The sequence below is a fragment of the Gymnoscopelus braueri genome (genome assembly GCF_963280865.1).
Source record: "Gymnoscopelus braueri genome assembly, chromosome: 3".
Taxonomy (NCBI): domain Eukaryota; kingdom Metazoa; phylum Chordata; class Actinopteri; order Myctophiformes; family Myctophidae; genus Gymnoscopelus; species Gymnoscopelus braueri.
The window spans coordinates 19857469-19882006 of NC_137612.1; the positions used below are offsets into that span (position 1 = coordinate 19857469).

Here is a 24538-nt window from a genome sequence, read left to right on the forward strand (position 1 = left end):
GCAGAGCTACAACATCTGCTTTGTCCACGTGGTTATATGGTGTCACCTCTACAGTTTGTATGTAAGGGCATTTGCTGTTATTTTGTTGCAATGAATATGCTTTGAAAAAAAGAATTGCCGGGGCCCCAGCGGGTTATCACGCGACGAGTGTAAAAACTCAATCCGGCGAGGTGGCACCGGTCACTGCTTTTGTCACTTCCACTGGGGTGTGATTTTTTTTTATGTAGGTGCAGACGGGAAAGATAAATTGTCTCAACGATTTATGTGTTGCTCTTTCACCACAGTGGGTGGGACAAACTGACCTGAAAAAAAGCGCTCTAATTTTTTAGACCAACTTGTGGGAGGTTTTTCTTTCAAACAAAAAGCCTTCTTCTGTCTGCATTGAAAGTCAGTCGGATCCAGCAGTGTTGATTTCGTCGACTAAAACTATGACGAAAAATGTTCGTCTTCTACCTTTTTTCACTGACGAAAACTAAATAAAAACAAAATAAAAACTAACATATGACGACTAAAACTATGACTAAATATATTGACAATTTCGAGAAAAAAAAAATAGAAATAGAAAATGTTAGTGAGGGACAGTGGAGAAGAGATCCAGTAGAACTAAAAGACAAGTCATTTTATGTTTGGTTGAGCTCGGGTGTTGCGCTCTAGCAGATCTACAAGCTCACAACACGTCGCAGCACGACGCGTTGTGAGCTTGTAGATCGGCTTCAAGGCACCGCCACAATACATTTTAGTCGACTAAATCAACTGTAGATTTAGTCGACTATAATCTTATGATATTTAGTCGACTAAAACTAGACAAAAAAAAAAAAAATCAGATGACTAAAACTAAATGGAATTCTATTCAAAAGACTATGACTAAAACTGAATCATGTCAAAATCAACACTGCAGTGGGATCCACTGACTGTGTGAAAATGCATACGGCGGTGTGATGTGTGAGAGGCACGCGTGCAAACCGTCTGTCTGACTGATCAACAGCAGGTTGCTACAGATGTGCTACCGTAGAGCATACAAACACAGCACTGAGAGAGCAGCTTGCATCTGTTCAGCTTACGTACACACACACACACACACACACACACACACACCACAGCATTGAAGTTTGTCCTTGAGAAATCCCCTGTCTTGTTTCTGTTAGTTGACATTAGTGGTGAAACTGTATTGTATAGTGATGAAAGCATTCTTGATTTGAAAAACAAGGGAAGGGAAAATTGGGTTGGGCTGATTTCTCTCTGAAGTGCTTATCTCTGAAGAAATTACTTTTAACCCATTAAGGCCCGAGGTTCCGATTCTACAAAATGTCTTCTAAATCCTAACAGTTAAAAAAAAAAAACTTATGTTGCTATAATCAGTGGTTCTCAAACTTTTTCATGTCAAGGACCCCCAAAATGATATGTATTTGGCCGTGGACCCCCATCTCAAAATATTTTGTTCCATGGACCCCCCAGAAGCAAAGATTTGAGTTCAAAATGTTCGCTTTAAAACGATATATATTCAAAGATTTGCACACATTTTCACGATTTTTCAAAAATAGCAGATATACAAGCTCGTAGCGCGGCACTCGGTGCCGCGCTACGAGCTTGTATATCTGCTATTTTTGAATTGCCCAAAGTGTAAAAATAAAGCTTTTTTAGCTCAAATCAAAAAATGACACAGATGCGTTCCAGGTCTTAATGGAATAAGAAGGAACGGGCCGCCTCAGCGTCGTGGAATGAACCGCATGGAGTCTGTTGCAGTAGTAATTGGCTTAACACCTCAAATAGACAGTTTGAACCTTGGCCTAACCTGTACGATAGATTTTCTCATGACTTCGACCTGCTCCTCTGCCTTGGACTATTCCGTATACCAGGCAGATTTTCTCCATGGAGAAAGGCTTCAAGGCTCAGGTATTCTCTGTTTTCTTTCGTGAATTACTGAGCTGCATGGGGCTCCATGGTGGTGCACACTGGTGTGGTATGTATTATTCACGCTCACATCACAACCCTTATGTGAAAAACCTATAGCGTATGTACAGCAGGAGGAGTGTACACATTTACACATCCCACCATAGACCATTAAAGTTAGGAGGGATTCTCCACAGGGCTTCATCCTTCCGTGTGTAAGCATTATTCATGATGGCTTCTGTTTACAGGAAGCTTGTAGAGGAGCAGCTCTGTAGGCTTCACCAAGAGGGGTGGGAAAACATGCCGTGCTGGACTGTAACTAAGTATATTTACTCGAGTACTGTACTTAAATCATTTTTTGGGAGTATCTGTACTTTACTTCCGTATTAGTTTTTTTTTTGGGGTGGGGGGGGCAGACGACTTTCACTCCACCACATTTCAAAGGCAAATATTGTACTTATGACTCCACTGCCTTTCTAGGAAAGGACCCTCTCAGCACCCAAACGTACAAAACTAAATGATACCGGTCTACGAGCTCACAACGCATCACACTTTGTGAGCTTGTAGATCTGCTATTTACAAATATAAAAAATAAATTATAATAATTCTGAAAAGTCTTTTGAATATTTAAGAAAATTCCTAAATTTCAACACAGCATTGATATAAAAAAGAGAGTGTAATTTGTACTTCTGAATACTAGTATTTTTTTAAAGCATGTACTTTTGAATACCTAAGTATTTTTAAAAGCAAGTACTCTAGCACTTTTACTCAAGTACAAATTTGACTGAGCAATTTTCACTTGTGTGAGTATCTATACTTTGACTCAAGGCAGTGGCGTAACGGAGGGGTAGCAAGTGATGCGGTGCGGGGGGGCCACCAGCAGGGGGGGCCCCGCCTGCGCTGATACAAATATCTTTACAGCAAAAAAAAAGAAAAAAGTTGATTTATATTGGTCAAATAGAACCGAATTAGACCCGAATTAGACCGAATTAGACCCGTAATTTGCGCTGCGCGCGCGTGCATGTACGTGAAACTCCCCCGCGGAGGCCCCGCGATTCTGCGTTACACCACTGACTCAAGGTTGAGTACTTTGTCCACCAATGCACATTTATCCTACTCTGGACAACCCGCTTCAGTATTTTGCGTCAAAGAAAAGTCCACCTCACCTTACTTGGAGCCCGACTGACCTTGCAGCAGTCTCTGAAGTGCTCTGTCAGTATGCTAGCATGTTGTCTCTCTTGTCTCTGATTGACTCTGTTAAGTAAGCGGGCCGTGCTCCTTCCATTTATAATGGCAGTAGGTAATAACAGGATAGATATCAATCAAATTATGCCCAGTGTGTGGTGCATGGCCAGCCCTTGGTTGTCCATATAATCTGTCACAAATTATGACAGAGGAGGATAATAAGGGGACATACTCTCACTGTCATTGCCTCAATGAATCCCTCAGGGGCAGTTAGAGACAGGCCACACAGACAAGGCAGGAAAAACAGTTCACAATACAAAGAAGACTATTAACCAAGCCCACTTAAAGGTAGGGTAAGTGATATTTTTTGGTTAAAACAAAAAGTATTTTGTTAAAAGGTTAAAATACTATATTCTGATAGTAATCATTGCTATAGAGTGTTTTTTCAGTAACAGATGTCTCCCTGTCTCTCCAGCTCTTCAATAAACAGAAAATACATTTTTCGGTAGGTGTCAAAATCTCAGCCAATCAGGAGAAAGTACCCATTTTTAAGCTTAATTTGTATAGTGTTCCAGTTCCAATTGTGCATGCTCATTTCTTAGTGTCATCACTTCCAATTTCACTTGTTTAATCTATATCCTGATTGAGTTCTCTGTCCTGGTTGGATAAAATTGGAAATGAAACTGAAACGAAAATGCATTTTCTGTTTAATAAAGAGGTGGAGAGACAAGGAGACTCCTAATACTGAACAAACACTCTATAGCAATGAGTACTATCAGAATATATAGCTATTTAACTATTACTTTAACCAACGCAAATCACTTACCCTACCTTTAAAGTCCAAATGCTGCAATTAATTAAAAAAAATCCTAACTTTGAATTCATTTCCTTGCATTTCCTCTAAATCCTTACACTTCCTACATTGATGTTCCATTTAAAATCAAACTCAATATAGAAACAAATGCCTTAGAGGTTTCAGTCCGCATTTTACCCCTATATTACCCAGCCGGAACCCACGGTTTTCATACTAATACTAAAGAATCTGTTGCTTTCTGTAGCATGGTTTTTGTTCAGCCCTGTGTGGATACAATATCTCTTGAAGCAGCAGGAGACACAGACCCTTGAATACGGGCCATGTTCTATTGCGAATACCGGCGTACGCCGCTGCTCGCCATTTACTCCCCACAATATAGGAAGGGCACTTGTATGGACCCTTTCATTGTGCGCCCTAACAAAACCCAAGGGCTGATAGCGCTGGTTTTTATATCAGAGAATGGGCTAGAGACATCATCACACCGGGAGAGAGAACGTGGTGAAGGTAGGAGGAGGAGGAGGTGGTGGCAGTGTGGGGCGGGGGGTGGGGGGTGGGGGTGTACAATGAAGGTATCGAATTCACTCTGGATGAAGACTGCACTGCCGGCACTTTCTACATGAATCTATGCCTGTCCAGGGATCATTTGCCATGGTTAATTTAGTCTGTGTGTGCTCAAGAGCGGCGGTTTCATCCGAGTACTCACAGCACCCCCAAGAGGGAGAACGGCGCCGCACACCGTCAGAACAAAAGCACTCGTGCAAATTCCCCCTCATCTGGTGTCTCCCAGGCGCTCCTCTTCCTCCTCAACCTCCCTGTTCCTCCGCGTCTCACGACGAAGCAGAGATGAGGGACATTGCGTCATATTCCCCCTTGTGTGATGCAATGGTAAACGCACTGGATGCATGAGGCTTGAGGAGAGAACGGGGGACGAGTTGAGTTGACGGAGGGCATACTCCAGTGTTTACAGTTTTTTGGAGGTGGGTGTGTTTGGGGGGCGGGGGGGGGGGGGATTCGGGGTGAACGGGGGAGTTCCGGGGCTGAGGGCTGGGGTTGACAGTGACACATGGCGGCTTGTCTGGGTTGCTGGGGGAAGGCGAGTCCCACACCGTCCCCGTAGAGGAGAGCTCAGGCTCAACCTAATGCCTGTTACTTTAGGCTTCTCGCCCTAGTTTTTCCAGCGTGCTCTGTCCTGTATATCCTTCTATTAACTCAGTCTGACATATCCATAAGAATGATGGAAGGCCTCCGTTTTTTTTTTTACAAAGCCATTTTGTGCGCAGAATTCTAATGCCCCTGAATGGAAAAAAAGAGAGCGCGCGTCGTGCGCTGTTTGTCAAAATGTGCACTGACACGACTTTCCCCTCTTGTCTCGCAGAGCCCACCCTCATCACCACCCTGCCGTCCACCCTGGACGTCACCGTGGGAGAGAGTGTCGTCCTGCCATGTCAGGTGACCCACGACCCGTCTCTGGAGCTGAAGTTCACCTGGTTCTTCAACGAGCAGCTCATCCACTTCGGGAGCCACGGCGGATACTTTGAAAAAGTGGGCGGCGTAAGTCCCGTGATTTGGCCTCGCATTTGTAAACAAGGCTGTCATATCTTGAGAAATGGTGCTGGTATTTGCTACGGTTTTAATGCGACGCTTGTCAGAGGCACTGGGAATGCATAATGAATGACGAGAAACAAATCTGTTCCGTAGTGTGTGTCGGGGAGTGCCTATGTGTCATCTATGCCACGGCACTCTCATGAAAATGGGCTATCAAAGACACATTGATTTTTTTATTTCAACCCCTTTAGAGATTCGGTTGAGCAAAGGTCGCGAGGTGAGGCTTGGAGATGCATCGGTGCATCGATATTATACCTCTCATCTTTTAGTAAGGTCGTAATGGATACAGCCGCAGTGCAGAGGGGAATGTTTGTATCATGTGTATTATTTATGGGGCAGAAAATTGCTGCATGTGGTTTATTTTTAAAATAAATTTACATAAACACCCCGCAACCGAAACTTTGTATACATTAAAAGGACTCAAAAAGCTGACATTCTAAGCAAGTGTGCTAGCGCACTGGTTCTCAAAGTAGCGTTCTGGGACCACCTAGGGTCCAAATGGATGCTTACAGGTCTGTAACTCTTGAGTGTGTACAAATGGGGGGAATGGACCCATAAGGATCCCTTTTTGGTTGCATTTGACCGCGTGTGTGGGTCCGTCCGTCCGTCCGTCCGTTTGAGCACGGCCTCAACAGCTGCAGCTGATTGCAACACAAGGATGCAACCAGTTACACTAATTCAAAGGCACCACTCTCTTCACACTGGGTGTGATTTTTTTTAATTTCAATTTCAATTTCAATATCCGGTTTAATATGCATTAGGCCACCACGGACCCCCCATTTGATATACGATTTTTATCTCTCTGAGTTACAGACCCATAAGGGTCCATTTGGACCCATTGGTGGGCCCCAGACCCAACGTTGAGAAACGACGTGCTTGTGCAAGCGCGGCACCCCACCCCCATGATTTCTGTAGAGCGTGCTTCATCAAAACTTAGTAGGGAAACATCTTCCTCCCTCCATTTCCCATTATCTAAATGTATTTTTTTTCCTCTGCCTAATGAAATAACGTCCATCTTGTGTTAAACACACTTTGCTGCTGGCCACTCCGTTGAAATCTCAGTGCCACAGCTTTTGCCGCGTCCAATTTATTACAGAAGCTGCTTCTACTGTGCTGATTAAATGGTAATAGAGAAATGGCAGCTGCAATTAGAAATGGAATAAAAGAAGCCCAGAAAGCAATAGCGACTGAACAGCCTAATGAACTACTCTTCATCAATGAAGACTACTCTCCATCAATGAAAGCTTTCCGTGTTGAATAAAATCAGGCGTACTTTTATGAGTACGTTTTATCTAATTATAATGATTAAGTGTGGAGTGCACTGGCTGCCTGATATAGCCAGGTACTATCTGGCGTATATCAGCAACCCAGCTGCCTTTCAGGGAGAGAAAAAAGCTTTGCGGAGACGATATATATTCATGATTCAAGATACACATACTGTAGGCGACAATGAGCTTTGTGTTATAGCCTTGTCTTGGTGGCAAAACTGCATTGTTCGTGAATTACAATAGCTTTGATGGATAGCAGGTCGTTCATTGTACTGTGTGTGTGTGTGTGTGTGCGTGTGCGTGTGCGTGCGTGCGTGTGTGTGCGCGTGCGCGCATGACAGCAGCATTCAGCTGGGGACATTATGATAAGAAACATTCAGCTGAGACACGCGGGGAAGTACACTTGTGCTGTGCAAACTAAGGTGGACAGCATTTCCATCGCTACGGACTTAATTGTCAGAGGTAAGCTCAATCTTAATTGCCTTAATTGTCGTTCAGTGACATGTTAATCACATGCTCCCTATAGCGTCCCTATTCTGGGCCACACATTCAGCAAAAATAGCAGATTTACAACCTCATAACACGTTGTGTTGACACACGAGGTGAACTTGACATTTGGTGTTGAGGGCGGGTGGAAAAAGAGCGGACCTATAGTATAGAGCCAACTAGAGTCAACTATGTATATAGGGTTTAAGTGACTTGTGATCTGCGTTGGTTAAGCGTATTAATCTGAATCCATTTAGAACATGCATGCAGATAAATAAGGTAATCAAGTAACATTTCACCTTCCTGTATTCAGCCCTTTTGAAATGATTTAATTATCTGTTGTGGTCTGGTCTCGCTGGTCAGGCTGTGAAAAAAATTACACGAGAAGATGGGCTAGATAGAGATGAAAAATTACTGTCTAATTAGACTAAATGGCTCCCCGAGGTCTCACACCATACTGACCTTTACGGCTCCACTGACACGTACATGCACTCCACCTTCACATTTGCCGTCCACATCTGCCATTTTCATAATAGCATCAGTTATGTTTTTGCATAGCACTTTTCTAAAGGCAGTGTTTACAGTCACACAGCAAACAGGATTAAATAAATAAATGAATAAAAAATACCTCCTTTGTGTCCTTGTCACTGTTTTTCGCTCTCTCCTTTGAGTCTCTTGTCCGTCCTTTCCTCTCAATCTCTCTCTCTCTCTCTCAATCTCTCTCTCTCTCTCTCTCTTTATGTTCTTCTGCCTGCCTGGCCATGCTGCCTATCCTAGGTCCCCCCGGGCCACCCACCAGCATCCATGTAGAAGAAATCACCGATACCACAGCTTCTCTGTCCTGGAGGCCCGGTCCTGATAATCACAGTCCAATTACGGCATACACCATCCAGGCCAGGACACCATTTTCCCTGGGGTGGCAAGCTGTCACCACAGGTAAGCTCTGTCCAACCAGCCGTGGCCACCTCCAGTCACATGGAGGGGGGGGGGGGGGGGGCACTCTTCTTTTCCTCCTCGCCCCTGTGAGAATATTGGAAGATGTCATTTTCACCCCTAGCGCCAAATGGCACACAATTGTACCGTGACCATTGACCGCCGCTTTATCCCATTAAGACCTGTGGCGATTCTTTAAAAAAATCTAAATCCTAACAGTTTTTTGAAAAAAATATATAAAAAAAAATTTCACGATTTTTCAAAAATAGCAGATCTACAAGCTCGTAGCGCGGCACTCGGTGCCGCGCTATGAGCTTGTATATCTGCTATTTTTGAATAGCCAAAGGCATCTAAAGTGACACAGAAGCGTTCCAGGTATCAATGGGTTATAGGACTCTGGGGTATTCTGAAACATGGATCTCCACACCCAATGATGTGCCTTGTTGCCGGGGCTTGTAATTTGATAGTTGTAGTAAAGTGATACTGCGGGCTGTAATTTTGCCGTGCGTCATCTTTAATGGAGCTCGGTGCGTTGGGGGGTTAAGGTTGGAACTCGGTACGTGTGCCTTATCTCTCGCCGGTTTCCTCACCCATTGATATTTTTTTGTGAAACGGAGATATATGTAAGCTAGCTTCAGTGACATCATTGGTCTACCATGTCTGTATCCTGTCCAATCCTTGTCACAATATTATTAACCACATGACCATCACCCTTGAAGGAATACTCTCAATTATTTGGCAAATACACACACACAGACACGCGCGCGCGCGCACAGACGCACGCACGCACACACACACACACACACACACACACACACACACACACACACACACACACACACACACACACACACACACACACACACACACACACACACACACACACAGTAGGTGGAGATACTTTTTGCTGCCTATTTTTTGATAGATGCTAGTTACATTATGCTTATTATAATAATTATTATTATTACTATTATTATTATTATTATATAACATTGTTTAGACAGATGCTTGGTTTGATGTTTACCTGGTATCATATTTACTTAGTAGCACTTCACTGTTTAATTGCACCATTTTTTACCCTGTTTGTTCGCTAAAAAGGTTCATGGCATTCGTAAGTCGCCCTGGATAAGAGCGTCTGCTAAATACCTAAATAGTAAATGAGTCTAGAGTTTAATGATTGTGGCTCTGCCTCTTGTGTGCTCAATGTTTAGCACATTTGAGATGATGCCAGGCTAGCTTGTACCCTGCAGAAACACACACCGACAGTGTGCCAGATCATTAGCAATTGTAAGTCGATCAAAGAGTAGTTTTTCCCCCTCCCCCCCCAAAAAAAGTCAGAGTATTCCTTCAGCATGTGTTGATTTTTGCCTTTGGACTTTTGTGTGTACATCTGGGTGTCCTTGTGAGTGATTACACCTGTCCTGTGCACCTGTGGTGGAGGCTCACCAGGCCTGTCAGCCTGGAGGACAGTCTACTGTTGACGCTAAGTTGACACACACACACATAATGTGGGTTGATACTGATGGCTCTGTGTGTGTGTGTGTGTGTGTGTGTGTGTGAGTGTGTGTGCGTGTGCGTGTGTGTGTTTTATATGCCAGTTCCTGAGATGGTGGGTGGTCGGCAGTTGACAGCTACAGTAATAGACCTGAGCCCCTGGGTGGAGTATGAGTTTAGAGTCCTGGCAAGCAACGCCATCGGGACAGGAGAACCCAGCAAGCCGTCCAAACAAGCAAGGACAAAGGAGACTTGTATGTACTTCATAAGCAAACGAAACTTTCTCTGGTGTTTGCCTACAGTGTGTGTCATTAATGTCTGTACACTTTCTAATGTGTTTTACCTCGAGTTATGACTTCTGTTCTGAGAATTTTTTTTTACTCAGTGGTGGAAAAAGTTCTCAAATGTTTTACTTGAGTAAAAGTATCAATACTGCAATGTAGAAGTACTCTGTTACAAGTAAAAGCCCGGAATTCAAAATTTACTTGAGTAAAGTACAAAAGTATTGGTATCAAAATGTACTTAAAGTACCAAAAGTAAATGTACTAATATATTTGAAAATAGCAGATCTACAAGCTCACAACGCGTCGCGCTTGTAGATCGGCTATTTTCAAATAGCCGAGGTATAAAATAGGGCTAAAGTGGTTCATGTATGTTTTTATAATGTAATAATTAATATCTGCAAAGTAACTAGTAACTAAAGTTTTCAAATAATCGTAGTGGAGTAAAAGTACAATATTTGCCTCTGAGATGAAGTGGAGTAGAAGTAAAAGTACTGTTAATTGGAGATACTCCAGTAAAGTAAAAGTACCTCAAAATTGTACCTAAGTACAGTACTTGAGTAAATGTACTTAGATACTTTACACCGCTGTTTTTACTAGTATGCCAATACCCTTTTGTCCAAACTGTGCCATGGAAATATCAATAGTAAACCGTTTGTGTGTGAACTCAACGGGGGTTAAGCTGGTCATTTCTTTCTCCACAGCTCCGAAGGTCACTCCGGCTAATGTAAGCGGAGGAGGTGGCAGTCGCTCTGAATTAGTCATCACGTGGGAGGTAAGCATGCCACCGCCACACTCCCTCACCCATGGCGGAGGGAGCCAGACGTCATTATTCTCTGAGGATCCGGGGCCCTTGTTTCATTAACACATCCACCGCCAGAGGTTAATCTCATAATAATGTACTCACCTGCCAAGGTGTTTTTGTTGTTTTTTTGTTTTTTTCATGTCGCCATAGATCTTGTTAAAATCCTTAAGATTGAGCCGTGAACGGTCTGTTTACGTCCGCGAGATCTCCCTGTATCTCCCAGTGAAGACCGCATGTCAAACGGACTTCCATGACTGTAGTTAGAGCGGATTACGTTAAACAGTGAAATGCGAGGAGAAAAAACTACAGGAAGAGAATTGAGTTTCAGTTTCGTCTGTAGAATGGGAGCGGGCGTGATCGTCGAAACCGGATCCCAAATAATTCTATTTCCTGTCATCAAACCGGAAACGGAAGTGGATCAAAAAAATTCCGAAAGTGCACCCGGACCGCGCATGCGCGAAAAGACCGCAGCCCGTAGGACTACGGGCTCGGCGCTTAACCGTTGGATTTAACGGCCCGTAGAACTACGGGCCCGGCGGTAAAGGTGTTAATAACAGCCGAATGGCTTAATGTATGGCATTTCATTTTTAAGAACAGAGAGGCAATAACTGCTGCTGTCACCCCGGGGGAGAGAAAAATGCCTTTGAGGTTTCAATAAGATAATTAAACAGAAAATGGTTCCTCCAAAGTTCCAAGCAACTTTTTATTTTTTACAATGATTCTCTCTCTCTCTCTCTCTCTCTCTCTCTCTCTCTCTCTCTCTCTCTCTCTCTCTCTCTCTCTCTACAAAGCCAGCGTTTATCAACCCTGCTCCAAAAGGCTTATATTTATGCTGGTTGCTTGAAATCAACAGCCCCGCTGCTATGAAAGCTTTTCTCACTGAATGAATGTTGATGTTTCAATGTGGCAGGAGTTCAGCTGAAGTGTAACTACTGCTTAACAAAGTGCTAATTTTGACTTGACCCCAAAGACACCTCGGGCAACTATGTGATGTGGCAGCATAGATGGAGCGCGTTAATGACATTAATTGGGTCTTAAACAAAGATGGGGAAAGAAGTGTTCGAGACATGTCTATGCTGTGCCCAGAGTTGCCACAACACAGCGGACAAGTTCCTGGGTTGCGAGGAAACTGAATGTTTGTTTTATATCATTATGTATCTTATAGAGGTTGAGAGAGTGGAGAGTGAAGAGAGTTGGTTTATAGAATGAAGTCAGCAGCTATAAATACATGATATATGGTGTGCTGTTGGTCTTAACAATAGCTGAGTTAAGCCCTCATGCTGAGGGCACTGCACTGTTGATGGATGCATCCATTCACTTGACTTGTGTGCGTGTGCGTGTGCGTGTGTGTGTGTGCGTGTGCGTGTGCGTGTGTGTGTGTGTGTAGCCTGTTCCAGAGGAGCTGCAGAACGGTCCCGGGTTCGGCTACGTGGTGGCGTTTCGACCGCACGGCGCCACCGGCTGGATGCAGGCCGCGGTGCCTTCCGCGGAAACCTCCAGATACGTCTTCAAAAACGAGAGCATCCAGCCCTTCTCGCCCTTCCACGTCAAGGTCGGGGTTTACAATAACGTGGGGGAGGGTCCGTTCGGACCCGTTGCCACCATCTATTCCGCCGAGGAAGGTGAGTGAAGTAATGGTGTGGGGCTGTAGAGTCAACACAAACGTTAGCGGAGGGGGGGGGGGGTGGAGCTGTATAGTCTCTCAGCCACAGTTCATAACTCATTTCAAAAGAGCTCCCAAGCCATTCTAGTCATTAGAGTGACCTTGCTCCCTGTGTATACTCCTATCAGGATCTGCAGACGCCCCCCCCCCCCCCCGCCCCTAGCTCAGAGTTTTTGGTCCCACGTTGAGAGGTTATCAAAGCTTGTTTTGAAAGTCCTCTCTCCCTATTAACTCCTATAGAGCCCAGCCGGGCACCCACCAGGATCCGTGCCAAGAGCCTGTCCGCGTCCGAGGTTGAAGTTTCGTGGAAGGCTCTGCCGTGGAACGCCAGCAAGAGACGAGTTCTAGGCTATGAGGTGAGCGACCCCACCATAGCCCGTGCGTGCGTGTGTGCGTGTGTGTCTGGTGTTGCGCATGAATCTTGCTTTCTTTTTGATGAGTGTTGCAGAATCTTGTACCTTGGCAGAGGACAGGAGATATAGTAATAGCTTGGTGTTTTTAATGTTCCAGTCTCTAGCCCCATGCCTGTGGGTTTAGTCGAGTTTCTCTTGTTGTCCACCTAAGTGCTGTGATGATTAGCGTGCGTGGTGATGCATAACGCTGAGGGATATGACGCTTAGCCTCTAATCCACCACAGCAAAGCAGCATTTAACACTGCGGCTTATATATAGTAGCACTCGGTGGGTTATTTCTCATTTCCGTTTTCTGCTCATCAATAAGGAAAAAACCCTCCGACCTCCATCCATGAATTGCATGAAGTGTCACAAAAAAAAATGTGTTGACCAGTGAAAGTCTAACAGCAGAACATGAGCAAACCTTTCACCGTTCCTGTGAGGACGAGACAAATTATACTTGTGTTGTCAAGCATGCCAGCTATTTCAGTTTGGACACAAACCGGGTGACAAAGAAAATCTGTTATCAGCGGGAGTTGACGGCAGAGAGGATTCTTTATCCCATTAAGGCCTGAGGCGATTCTTAAAAATGTTTTCTGAATCCTAACAGTTTAAAAAAAAAAAATCTAAAACATTTTTTTTCAAGATCTTTCAAAAATAGCAGATCTACAAGCTCATAGCGCGGCACTCGGTGCCACGCTATGAGCTTGTATATCTGCTATTTTTGAATAGCCAAAGAAATCTAAAGTGACACGGATGAGTTCCAGGTCTTAATGGATTATGTATATATTTTCTTCTGCATATTGATGTGATTCAAGCTTTGGCCATACACAACTTTGAACCCTGCCACATCTCTGCGGCCTAAGCAAGCAGAACCAAAGCACACAGCCCATGGCGAGCGGAGAGTACAACGGGACACAAGCTGCTCAGGGTTTATTTTCATACCAATTTGCGGTTGCAGTGCACTGTCTTTCACTCTTCAGTTTACAGTTCATTGACAGTGTATATATATACCAGGAGGCTTGGGCTAGAGGGTGTCTGTCGGCTATGTTAGAGCAAGATTCTGGCATTCATCTGTCTGTGGTTCTGCCTCGTCTGTTTTTCTTTCAGCTGAGGTACTGGGATAAAAGCGAAAAAGAGGATACGGCCAGTGTGCAGAGGACTGTGGGAAATCAAACGTCGTCTGTAATCCGCGGGGTGAAAGGCAGCAGCACGTATTACATCGCGGCGAGGGCGTACAACTCGGCGGGAACGGGGCCTCCCAGCACGACCATCAACGTCACCACCAAGAAACCACGTAAGCATGGGAGCTAATTAACCCTTTAAGACCGGGAACGCGTCTCTGTCATTTCTAGATTTATTTGGGCTATACAAAGCTCATAGCGCGGCACCGAGTGCCGCGCTATGAGCTTGTAGATCTGCTATTTTTTGAAAAATCGTGGAAAATGTGTGCAAATCTTTGAATATATATATTTTTAAAGGTATCATGACATTCATTTTCACTTTTTTTATTTTCAATGTTTTATTTGGGGTTTTATGACCTCAATTACACCCAAAAAACCTGAACTTAAAACATTCAGTGGATTTTCTGTGGTCTGGGGTTTTCTGAATAATTAGGCTGAAAAGTAATCTGAGCTTGGCCCTTCGACAGTGAGGTCACTGTCGAATAATCCCGCCCACTCTCCTCCTCGCCCCTCCCCTCCCCTATCCTTTCCTTTGGGGGGGGCGGAGCAGAGGCGATGATTGACAGGCAAAATCCCTCACCAGCGACACCCGCAGGCAAAGATTTATTTTTTCATTGCAGCTGAAAAGGCTTTAGAAATGTGAGAGAAAAACACCTGCCATTGATCACTGGAATGGAATTTTCACTTAAAACTTTTTGTACACTTTTGAAGGACCAGGACAAAGACTTTGAATGTGGTGTAAAAGTGAATGTCATTAAACCTTTAAAGCGAACATTTATAACTCAAATCTTTGCTTCTGGGGGTTCTACAAATGTCTTCTAAATCCTAACGTTTTTTTGAAAAAATGTATGTTGCTATAATCAGGGGTTCTCAACATTTTTTCATGTCAAGGACCCCCAAAATTATATATATTTGGCCGTGGACCCTCATCTCAAAATTTGTTGTTCCAGGGACCCCAGAAGCAAAGATTTGAGTTAAAAATGTTCACTTTAAAAATATATATATATTCAAAGATTTGCACACATTTTCAAGATTCTTTTAAAAAACAGCAGATCTACAAGCTCATAGCTTGTAGATCTGCTATTTTTGAATAGCCAAAGTATAAAAATAATCGTTAAAGTGGTTGCACGGATGCGTTCGCGGTCTTAATGGGTTAAGACCAATAGTTTTCCTCTCCCCTGCTGTTTGTCTTGTGTGTGTGTGATGTGCATGTGCTTTCTGTGTCCCTCAGCGCCCAGCCAGCCGCCAGTCAAAGTGATGTGGAACGCATCGAACTCCAAGATTATACTGACCTGGGAGCAAGTCAAGGCCTTGGAGAACGAGTCAGAGGTCACCGGCTACAAAGTAAGTGGCCCGGCCTTGTTGTGGATCCGGAGGAACAATAATGCATGTTGCCGCGGCTTCCCTGCCCTGACCTTTTCACCTCTACTGTGTGATCTGTGCTCAGGTGCTGTACAAAAGGAACCGGCACAGTCGCCCCGATGTGATGGAGACCAACACCACTTCTGTGGAGCTGTCCTTGCCCGTTGATGAGGAGTATATCATACAGATCAAGCCCTTTGGCGAGGGCGGTGAAGGCAGCAGTAGCAGGCAGATCACCATCCCAAGAATCCCAAGAATACCAGGTCAGTGCACAGTAAAAATCTTCAATGTGTCATATTTATATTTTAAAAAATGTTTTATGTAGACGAATTATGATCATAAGAAAATGCATTAAAACACTTCGCACACTGTCTGACTTGCACAGTACAACGTTCCGGTCACCAAAGACCCTCTTCAAGCATGATGAAGCATGATTGAAGAAGGTCAAAAACGTTACATCCCTTAATTAAGTTGTGTGAGTGCTTTTGTTGTTGTTGTTGTTTTTATGACCATTGTTTGCTTCACCTACACACCTGTCACTAAGACATTTTTACCTGGTGTGCGAAAGCTTTTTTAACAGATGTAGATGAATAATACAAATAAAATAATACATCCACATAGCTTTTAAAAAGGTATAGAATAAAATAATAATAAAATCACATTTTCCCAAAGAAATTATTTTGAATGTGAAATAATCATTTTAATAATTTTGGCGGTCCCGACATGTTTTATTTTTGTTTACCTCTGACGGCTGCCATTAACCATGTGCTTCTGTTTTCGTTGGGAAAGGTACTTTTTTCCCCTAAAGAAACGCTTGGAGGCACACTTCATATTACAATGTAGCCTCACCGACATGAGTCAGGGAAATAAGCGACCGTATGAAACAGAGGCGTGAGTGAGACATCTAGAGGCTGAATGTTGTCTCCTGCGCCTTTAACTGTGAGAGTAGGCTATACAAATGGAACCAAATGGACCCGTAATTTAAGGGTCCATTTTGTGCACTCTCGGAATTAATCTCTTATTTTTCTTTTTTTTTATGAACACACAGGATTTTGCAGTGTCGTGGGCTAGCTTCTGCTCTTAAGAGATACTCTATTGGATAGAATGGAATAATCCGTTCCCAGGCTGCCGTCGCTACTTTGCCAAAACAGATTAGCTGTCATCACCTCAGGAGGAACGGAAAGAGCGAGCAAGAGGGAGGGACATAATTGTTTAGATGGGCCGCTGTGTAATTAAATGGCGGTCTGTACGTGAGTTCATAATGCGAGTGTTGCATGAAAAAGATGGTCAATTTATATTGGATACTTGGAGCTCAAGTCATGATTCTCAGGCATTTTTTTAGAAATGAATGAATGTGCTCAGGCCTTGATTACTAAAGCACGCCGGTGGTGCAGCAGAGGCAACTTACAGAGATAAAATACACATTTTTTTTGGGGGGTGTGGATTTTTTCCCCCAGTATAAACAGAATAACAGCCTCATTCATTTCTATGCCTTTACAGGTCCCAACGCAATCGGCTCAGCGTCCAAGGTCTCCACTCTATCAGCCCTCAGTACAATAGCACTGTCTTTCACAGCGCGGACATCTTTATGACAAACGGCTCCCAGCAGACATCGCATCTTGATGTGGAGACGGTCCTACTGCGGAACACAAACACCAACCCAGTGTGGTGTTGTACTAGATCCATCCATTTAGATTTTAGGAGCCAGGAGGAAGACAGCGATGACAAAAAAGAAACACACACTCACATACATGCCATTGAGATGACAGGGAAAGAGCTCGCTTCACCACCCAGGCTAAAGTAAAGGAGGTCGACCAGTGTCCTGACTCTGTTGTTACCAAAGCAGCTTTCATAAAAAAAAACATAGAAAGAAAAAAAAATAGAATAATGTCTCATATGCATCTTTTGTATGACATTTTGAGCTTTTATAGATTTATTTTCAACCAAATTGAAATTGGTGTGGGCTTTTTTTTGTCAAAGGCAGCAGTGTGGGAGATGTCAAGTGCATGGCAAATAACACTATTTAACAGATTTAACAGTCTAGGCCTAAAGAATGTTATTTGGCAGCACAACTCGTTGTCGTTTTTAGTACGTTCAGACTTGCGTTGGTTCAAGGTACAAGGATTCAACTGAATGAATTGTTCGTGTCATCTCAACTACATTTGTGTGTGGGGAAGGGTTCTTTTAGATATTCTTTTTTGATATTTCAAAACCGTTGCTCTGAAGCTATCCGTAAGACAACTGGTGAACTTAGTATCACAATGAGGCTTAATTTATACTTCTCACAACTGTAGTCACTTGACAAACAATTTAATGACGTATTTGTCAGCTGATAAAATTGTGGACAGTTGTGCGACGAAAGCATATAAATAAGCCTCAAGACCGTGCTGTTTTGGAGTGCATCTCCCCTGGGTTAGCCGTACGCCACACTGACCATTTTAATTGCACTCGCAACCAGACCCTCACGGCTGTGTTCATTCTTTTTCATCCTTTTCAGTTAGCCAGCCCCTGTGTCTCTCTAGAGCTATTCTTTGCCTTGTGTGTGCCTCATCATAAGTTTAAAAATCCTCAGGTCCTTAAAGAGCCTTAACTTATCGTATGTATATCGGATAAACGTTAGAGTCATATAAAAAGTACCAAGCAGCTGCTGCGATGCTGACGTGTTGCTGTGTGGATAGAGACGCCGTATGTTATTTCGGGGACGGGGACTAGCATCCCTTGTACAATGAGGATAATGAGGTTTGTTTGGGACAGCATTTTTGCTGTTTAGCATGGGTTATGGGCAATATGTGGTAAATTTGTATGGGTGTGCATTCTTAATAAAAGACGATGCTGCTGATCTTTCCTTTTCCCCCATTGTCTTCTGATGCTATGTGAGACTTAAGGCTTAATTTATACGCCCCATCGTACGACAGTGTCATGCAGCAAAAAATAGCAGAGATTGTATGCTATTTTGGCTGCGTAACACTGCCATACAACAAGGTATAAATCAGGCTTACGGTGCAACGGTACAGTGCAGTCCATATGTAGCTTGTGATCCAGTTAAAGTGCAGGTAGTTTGCAGTACACTGAAGGGAAGTGTGCTGTGTAGGTGCTGGGTCTCGCTCAGAATCGCGCATCAAGAAACGTGTAATATACTGTTTTGTATACTTCAAATCATTTATATAAAAGAACGTTTCTAAAGAGCTGGTTTATGTGATTTTTATGTAAGAACACTGTCTCATACGGTGGCCAATTGTCGCTCAGCATGACTGTAATTTGTCTACCTATTTTTCTGTCCTTCTGACCTGGCTGAATGGCTTTAGGAACATGTGACATTAAATACAGTAGGTGTGTGTATCCGTGTACCATGAGTTTTGAACCATGTTCCTTTGCTTCTGTCTCAGTCAGGTTGTTGCCCTATACAGTACACACCCTTCTGTGTTGGGTCAACCATTCACATAATGCTCTACAGTACATGGCCATTTCCTCTGTTGCTGTTTGTCGTTTATACTGTGTTAATAAAGTTTATTGATTTATAGAATGATGTCAACTTCTATTGACCCTTCCCTCAAAGTCAAGACATACCACTCAGACATACCCTTCAGTTCCATTCAAGATGAACAATGCACACAGGCAGGTGGTCGACTGGTGGTTTTATGCAACTAATGCCACTTGATTAATGTATAATGGAAAAGAAATGTGCGACAAATGTGGTCACAAAATACAATAACCTTTCAGAAAACGTAAAGAATAGGGACAAACATATTGCTGATTTGGCTGATCTGCCATTAAAGTAAACACGTAATAGCTCTTTTTTTATAGTGTCAAGTGTATCGCATAATATGTGTATAGAGTATTAAGTTAGTTACTAGAACTATGCTGTGGTTGCCTTTAAGTCAACCACACTAATTGCTAAGGGTACCTCTGGAATGATAATGAAGTGTGAATTCATTCCTGGTTAAATTTATCGAAGGGAATTTCATATTTATAAACATTATAACCTCCTGGGGTTAGGGTGAATGCGACATGCAAAACATAAAAATAGTCTTGAACAAAGATAAGTCGGGCGATATCTTAAACTCATCTATTTGAATGGTTTTATTATATTACTAGCAGAAAACACAGGCACAGCTTGACCGGCGTTGCTGGGGTTATTGCACTGATAACGCGCAATAATCGAGATCAATCAGCACGTTTTCATAAAAAAAATATAAGCAGCCACATAATAAGAAGAAGTCACACTTTCAACTCCCACCCTCGCCAGGGTCAAAAACTTTATATTTGAAATCCGAACGTTTATGTAGATGAATGAACGGGTCAAAAATGGAGAAAGTGCAAACACCAGGTTGAAGTTCATCCATGACGTTCATGACAGATCCAGACTGCACTAGCGATTTGTTTACATTCGACCGCATGGCTCATTTGCATAAGACCGTTACCATATTGATTTTATCCCACTGTTGAGGGTTAGGGTTATGTTTTATAATATATTTTGTTTTAGACTTACAGTAGGCTGCCTTGCCCCACTGGAATACAGTGACTGATATGAATTAATAATATACTGGACCATACGTAAAATGAAGAATACCGTGTGATGTCAGTGACATTTTATTACAAATGAAAATAAAAATAAACAGTGCAGTAACAATACGTTTTCATATAGCAGCAATTTTGCATGTACAATATAAATATGAATATATTGTCTGTCGGGCGGAAACCTCATTATGGCCAAAACTGTTACTTTTCAGCATAAACATTCTAAAATAGCAAAAACAGCAGATCGACAAAAACAACCAAGACTCATGCAACATAATTTGGCAAGACACACCATCTCCGGTTTACTTCCCATATCTGCATGTCTCGCGTCTCTAGCTATCTGCGTGAAGTGGGCGGACGCCAACCTGCTTCCGGTCTCCTAAAAAGATCGGAAGCGCACTTCACTTGCCGATTTTTGTTGCGCGAGTCTTGTTTTTTTTTTCAGGACTTTCAAAAAGCGTTAAGCATTGGTTCTCAAAGTGGGGTCCGGGGACCCCCAGGGGTCCTTGGGGGGGTTCCAGGGGGTCCCCAGCAAAATGTTATTATTAAATATGACTCTTTTATTGCTACTTTTAACTTTTTAATGGATCCTATGTAAGTAAAGCCTGATAAAAGTGTCAAACTCTCAAAATCCACCAGAATACTGGAAATCTACTCTGTTAAAAATGTCCTGGGGGGACCCTCAGCGTGGTCAAGAGCCCCGCTGTTCAGCCTAAAAGGAATCCACACAACTATTACCGTTACAATGCCACAATTAAAGCCAGGAGGAGTAACAAGCAAGACAAGAAGCCCCACCGAGCCAAACTTCTAGTTTGTTCATTTGCTGTCTGGAATGTTGTAATTCAGTTCTATTGTTTAATATACGATAGAGAACAGTAGGAGAAAAAGAAGAGAGTGGTGCCTTTGAATTAGTGTAACTGGTTGCATCCTTGTGTTGCAATCAGCTGCAGCTGTTGAGGCCGTGCTCAAACGGACGGACGGACGGACAGACCCACACACACGGTCAAGTGTAGGAGTGGCTGGCACCACTCAAAAAAGATAAAGATAGAGAGGTGATGTTATAGTAGGCTACCCAAATCTTGCTGACAGTGGAAACATAGGCTAGGATAATGATAACATATTCACGCTGAATCCACTAGATGGTGGTAAAAGCCCACAAATAATTTGGTGTTACTGCAGCGTCTCCACGCACCAGCAGATGGCAGCAACACAATACAAATTGATCTCCCTTTAGCACCCACGAATCTTCATGCTTTCAATTCAAATTGATTGCAAAGAAGATTCCCAAACTTTTTTTGTTTGTTTCCCCCATAATGTTTGCTCTCCATTCTCGGTCACGTGATGAACACTTTCAAAATCAGAGGCAGAATCTTTATCATACTGAGACATTTATTTATGCATGTATGTTTTATCCATTTAGACTGAATGCAAACACGGCAAATACACACCACTAAGCATAGGGGAATGTAGAGCAAAAGGCTGTGGAGAAGTGAAGTTGGAGGATATCCAGTGGAGTCTCTAAAAAAAAAACTATCCCAGATCCATATGCTAAATACGCTTGGTGCTAGATTAGTGGGGCCAATGTAAATGTTTTTCTTCTTGGCACTGCCAAAGACTACAGTTCAAAGTCCTGCTCCCAATGTCTCTGTTGCTATCTACAGGACAGAAACTCTGGACCAGTGGTTCTCAAACGTATTCCATGTCAAGGACCCCCAAATTAACTTGCCCCCCCCCCCACCAGAAAATATTTTGTGCCAGGGCTCAAATGTTACAAAAATATTCCAAAGATGTTTTGAAATTAGCAGATCTACAAGCTCACAACATGTTGCAATGCGACGCATTCCGAGCTTGTAGATCGGCCATTTTCAAACAGTCAATGTACAGTATATAGGGTTAAAGTGATTAAACTGATTTTGATGCTATATTAATTAATAACTCATTTTGCTGGGGACCCCCTGGAACAGCCTCACAGACCTCACTTTGAGAACCACTGCTCTGGACAGCATATAGTGTCACCTTGGACTTGGAGGGCTGGTCATTTCTAGAAGATGCCCCTCACAGAAATAAACATCAGTGTGTCATAATGGTCCCCTATTACAGTGACTCCAAAAGTAAGGCACCCATTCACATGACATTTCTATTGCACTATTTTCCTCATGGTTTAACTTATGCTTTGACCCTCCAGTGAAGTACACTTCAACCACACCTCCACTCTTGCTATTTGTACTGTTTTCTACATAGTTTACAAGATACAAAAAAAAAACAGTATGGATGTTTATGTACAGCACAAACTTTGCACCTTTCAACTCACCACAATCACCTACACATGGCAAATTCTCTCCCAATGCCTACAGCAGATCAGTATTTATCTTTAGTGAGACTTGTGTCCAATATTACGGTACATCATAAAGCGGCCATTGGGTTTTCTCTCAGCAGTAGGCCTATTATACTGCTTGCAAGTGCCTTCACATCAATCCAGTGTCACATGACCAGATATAATAAAAAATAATAAAATAAAGTATTACAAGGGAATCCCACAGAGATATAACAAAACAGCAGGTCGTCAATTTTCCCCAAAATGTCCCACCATACAGGTAGTAACAGTTTAGACAACAAGGGGGACAAAGCCATAGGTCACAAGTGCGGCAGAGCTCCTTCATGTATCGCAATGTTTATTTAGTAAGATTTAGTTATGAACAGGAATTCACAGTTTTCTCCTTCTAGAGGACAGATAAGGGGATTTGCCGGTGGGCTTATTGCCAATTTCACAAGCAGTCCAGTTCACTGCTTTGATTGAACGATCAGCACAAAATCGACAATGAGAGCAACAGGGAAAACATGATTCAGGCTCCATTGGACGGTTTCATACTTAGAATGAACAATGCATAGTATTAAGAGTATTAAAAGGTTATCGCGGATAATGATAATATTTCGGTTTTGCGTAGGGAAAGGGTCGTAACACGTCACTATGTCCTGGCTTTGTCTGTGGGGAGGGGGGGTGCACAGGGCTCACATTCTCCACTCCTATATAAATAAAAATACAAACTCATACACATAACTTAAAGAGAAAGTCCAAACAGAAAACAGAATTCATGTTTAATTTCATATGATCTTGGATAATCAATCACCCTCCAAAGCTGAAGACTCCACACTGTCAGATCATCACGAGATAGCTCTGGATCTGTTCCATTAACAGTCCATGGAAGATTTAATTTGACATTTCAAACCCAAAAGAGCACCTTTTCAACTTCCTTAAGGCCAGAAACTCCACGCATATCCCAAGACATGCCCTCTGGATACGTTACTCAACAAAACATTCTCGAATTCTCTTGATGACATCACTAGCTGACATATTGACTTCTATAATCCTTAATATTAAGCCTTAATAATAATAAAGATAATAATACAATAATTATACTGTAATAAGCAACAGGAATGTTTATTTATTGCCCTGTGTGAAACGCAGTCGAAGCCAGTGAATGCCACAAAAGACAGCTACTAACATGAGCAGAGCACAGACGTTTCCTTTTGATATTCACTTACAGTAGCTTACCTAGGGTCCTCCTGGTCATTAAACCAATTTAAACCTGGCGTCTCTATTTGGCCATGTCATATTCAGTGTTGCCAGATTCTGCGAGAGAAACAAGCAACCAGGTCTAGGAAAACCAGCCCAAAAGAAGCGACTATGGGCCACATGAGCACTTTAAACCTATACATCAGCTATTTGAAAATAGCAGATCTACAAGCTCACAACGCGTCGCATCGCAAGATAAAATCTTGGGGGAAAATTATAATAAGCAGACCTGGCAACACTGGTCATATTGCACGCTCACAGCGTGTCATGAGCTTGTGGATCAGCTACTTTTGCTATACGTCCTGTAACGATTTAGAATAGAAGAGACCTGTTCAGAATAGCCCAGAATAGAAAAGCCCTGTTCATGTTCACACATCTAGGATTGAATATACCCAAGATCATAGGAATAACGTAGGGGGGGAATCAAGTAAGAAAGAGTTAGTGGGGGGGAAGTGTCCTCAAATTTCTGTAACTTATTAGATAAAACATTATAAACTTCCTCTTGAAAGTCTCAACAGTGCCAAAAAATAACAGCATTTTATTTAGGATGATGACAGCTTCACACAAAAAAAAAGGAGATAAGCGTGAGAGGAGACTGAGCTGAGTCCAAAACTGTTCTGTCCTTCCGGAGCAGAAAAGATCTGTCCTTGTGTTCACCAGCAGTGTAGTCCATCAACTCTCACAGGTGTGTGTAATGTATCACACGTTGTCTTCTGCCCTCAGCACTTCTCAAGGATTTTAGTCGTGTATGCGTCTACATCGGATGTTTCATTCCCTCGGCTAAGTTATGTATCTTTTTCGAAATCATGCACGAGATTATAATCATCTAATATTATACATATTTGATAAACAAGCAAACACTGGACATAAATTAGAACCTCTATAATTGTTAAAAATGTAAAAAGCTAATAAGACAGCTGTTTGATTATACTGATGTCACACCAGAGGCGACGACAAGCATCAAAGCCTGGCGCTCGGCCCTCACCCCTCCTCCGCCTGTACAGCCTCCTTCCCAGCCCTTCACCCCCCACCGGCCCACCCTCCTCCTCCTCCTCCTCCTCCTCCACCCTCATGGCATCAGCGC

At 42.9% G+C, this 24538-nt stretch overlaps 1 protein-coding gene across 1 annotated transcript in view; it reads left to right on the top strand.

The window, feature by feature from the left end:
* cntn4 (contactin 4) overlaps positions 1-16954 on the top strand; it is a gene marked incomplete at its 3' end in the record, with an annotated part of 172521 nt that extends 155567 nt beyond the window's left edge. Inside the window, exons 12-22 of the mRNA XM_080424933.1 lie at positions 5265-5440; positions 7104-7224; positions 8026-8184; positions 9780-9929; positions 10661-10731; positions 12149-12383; positions 12665-12780; positions 13927-14113; positions 15232-15344; positions 15448-15625; positions 16863-16954. Of these exons, the coding sequence (XP_080281059.1) occupies positions 5265-5440; positions 7104-7224; positions 8026-8184; positions 9780-9929; positions 10661-10731; positions 12149-12383; positions 12665-12780; positions 13927-14113; positions 15232-15344; positions 15448-15625; positions 16863-16954 (1598 nt within the window). The remainder of the gene's footprint in view (positions 1-5264; positions 5441-7103; positions 7225-8025; positions 8185-9779; positions 9930-10660; positions 10732-12148; positions 12384-12664; positions 12781-13926; positions 14114-15231; positions 15345-15447; positions 15626-16862) is intronic.
* Positions 16955-24538: the final 7584 nt, after the last annotated feature.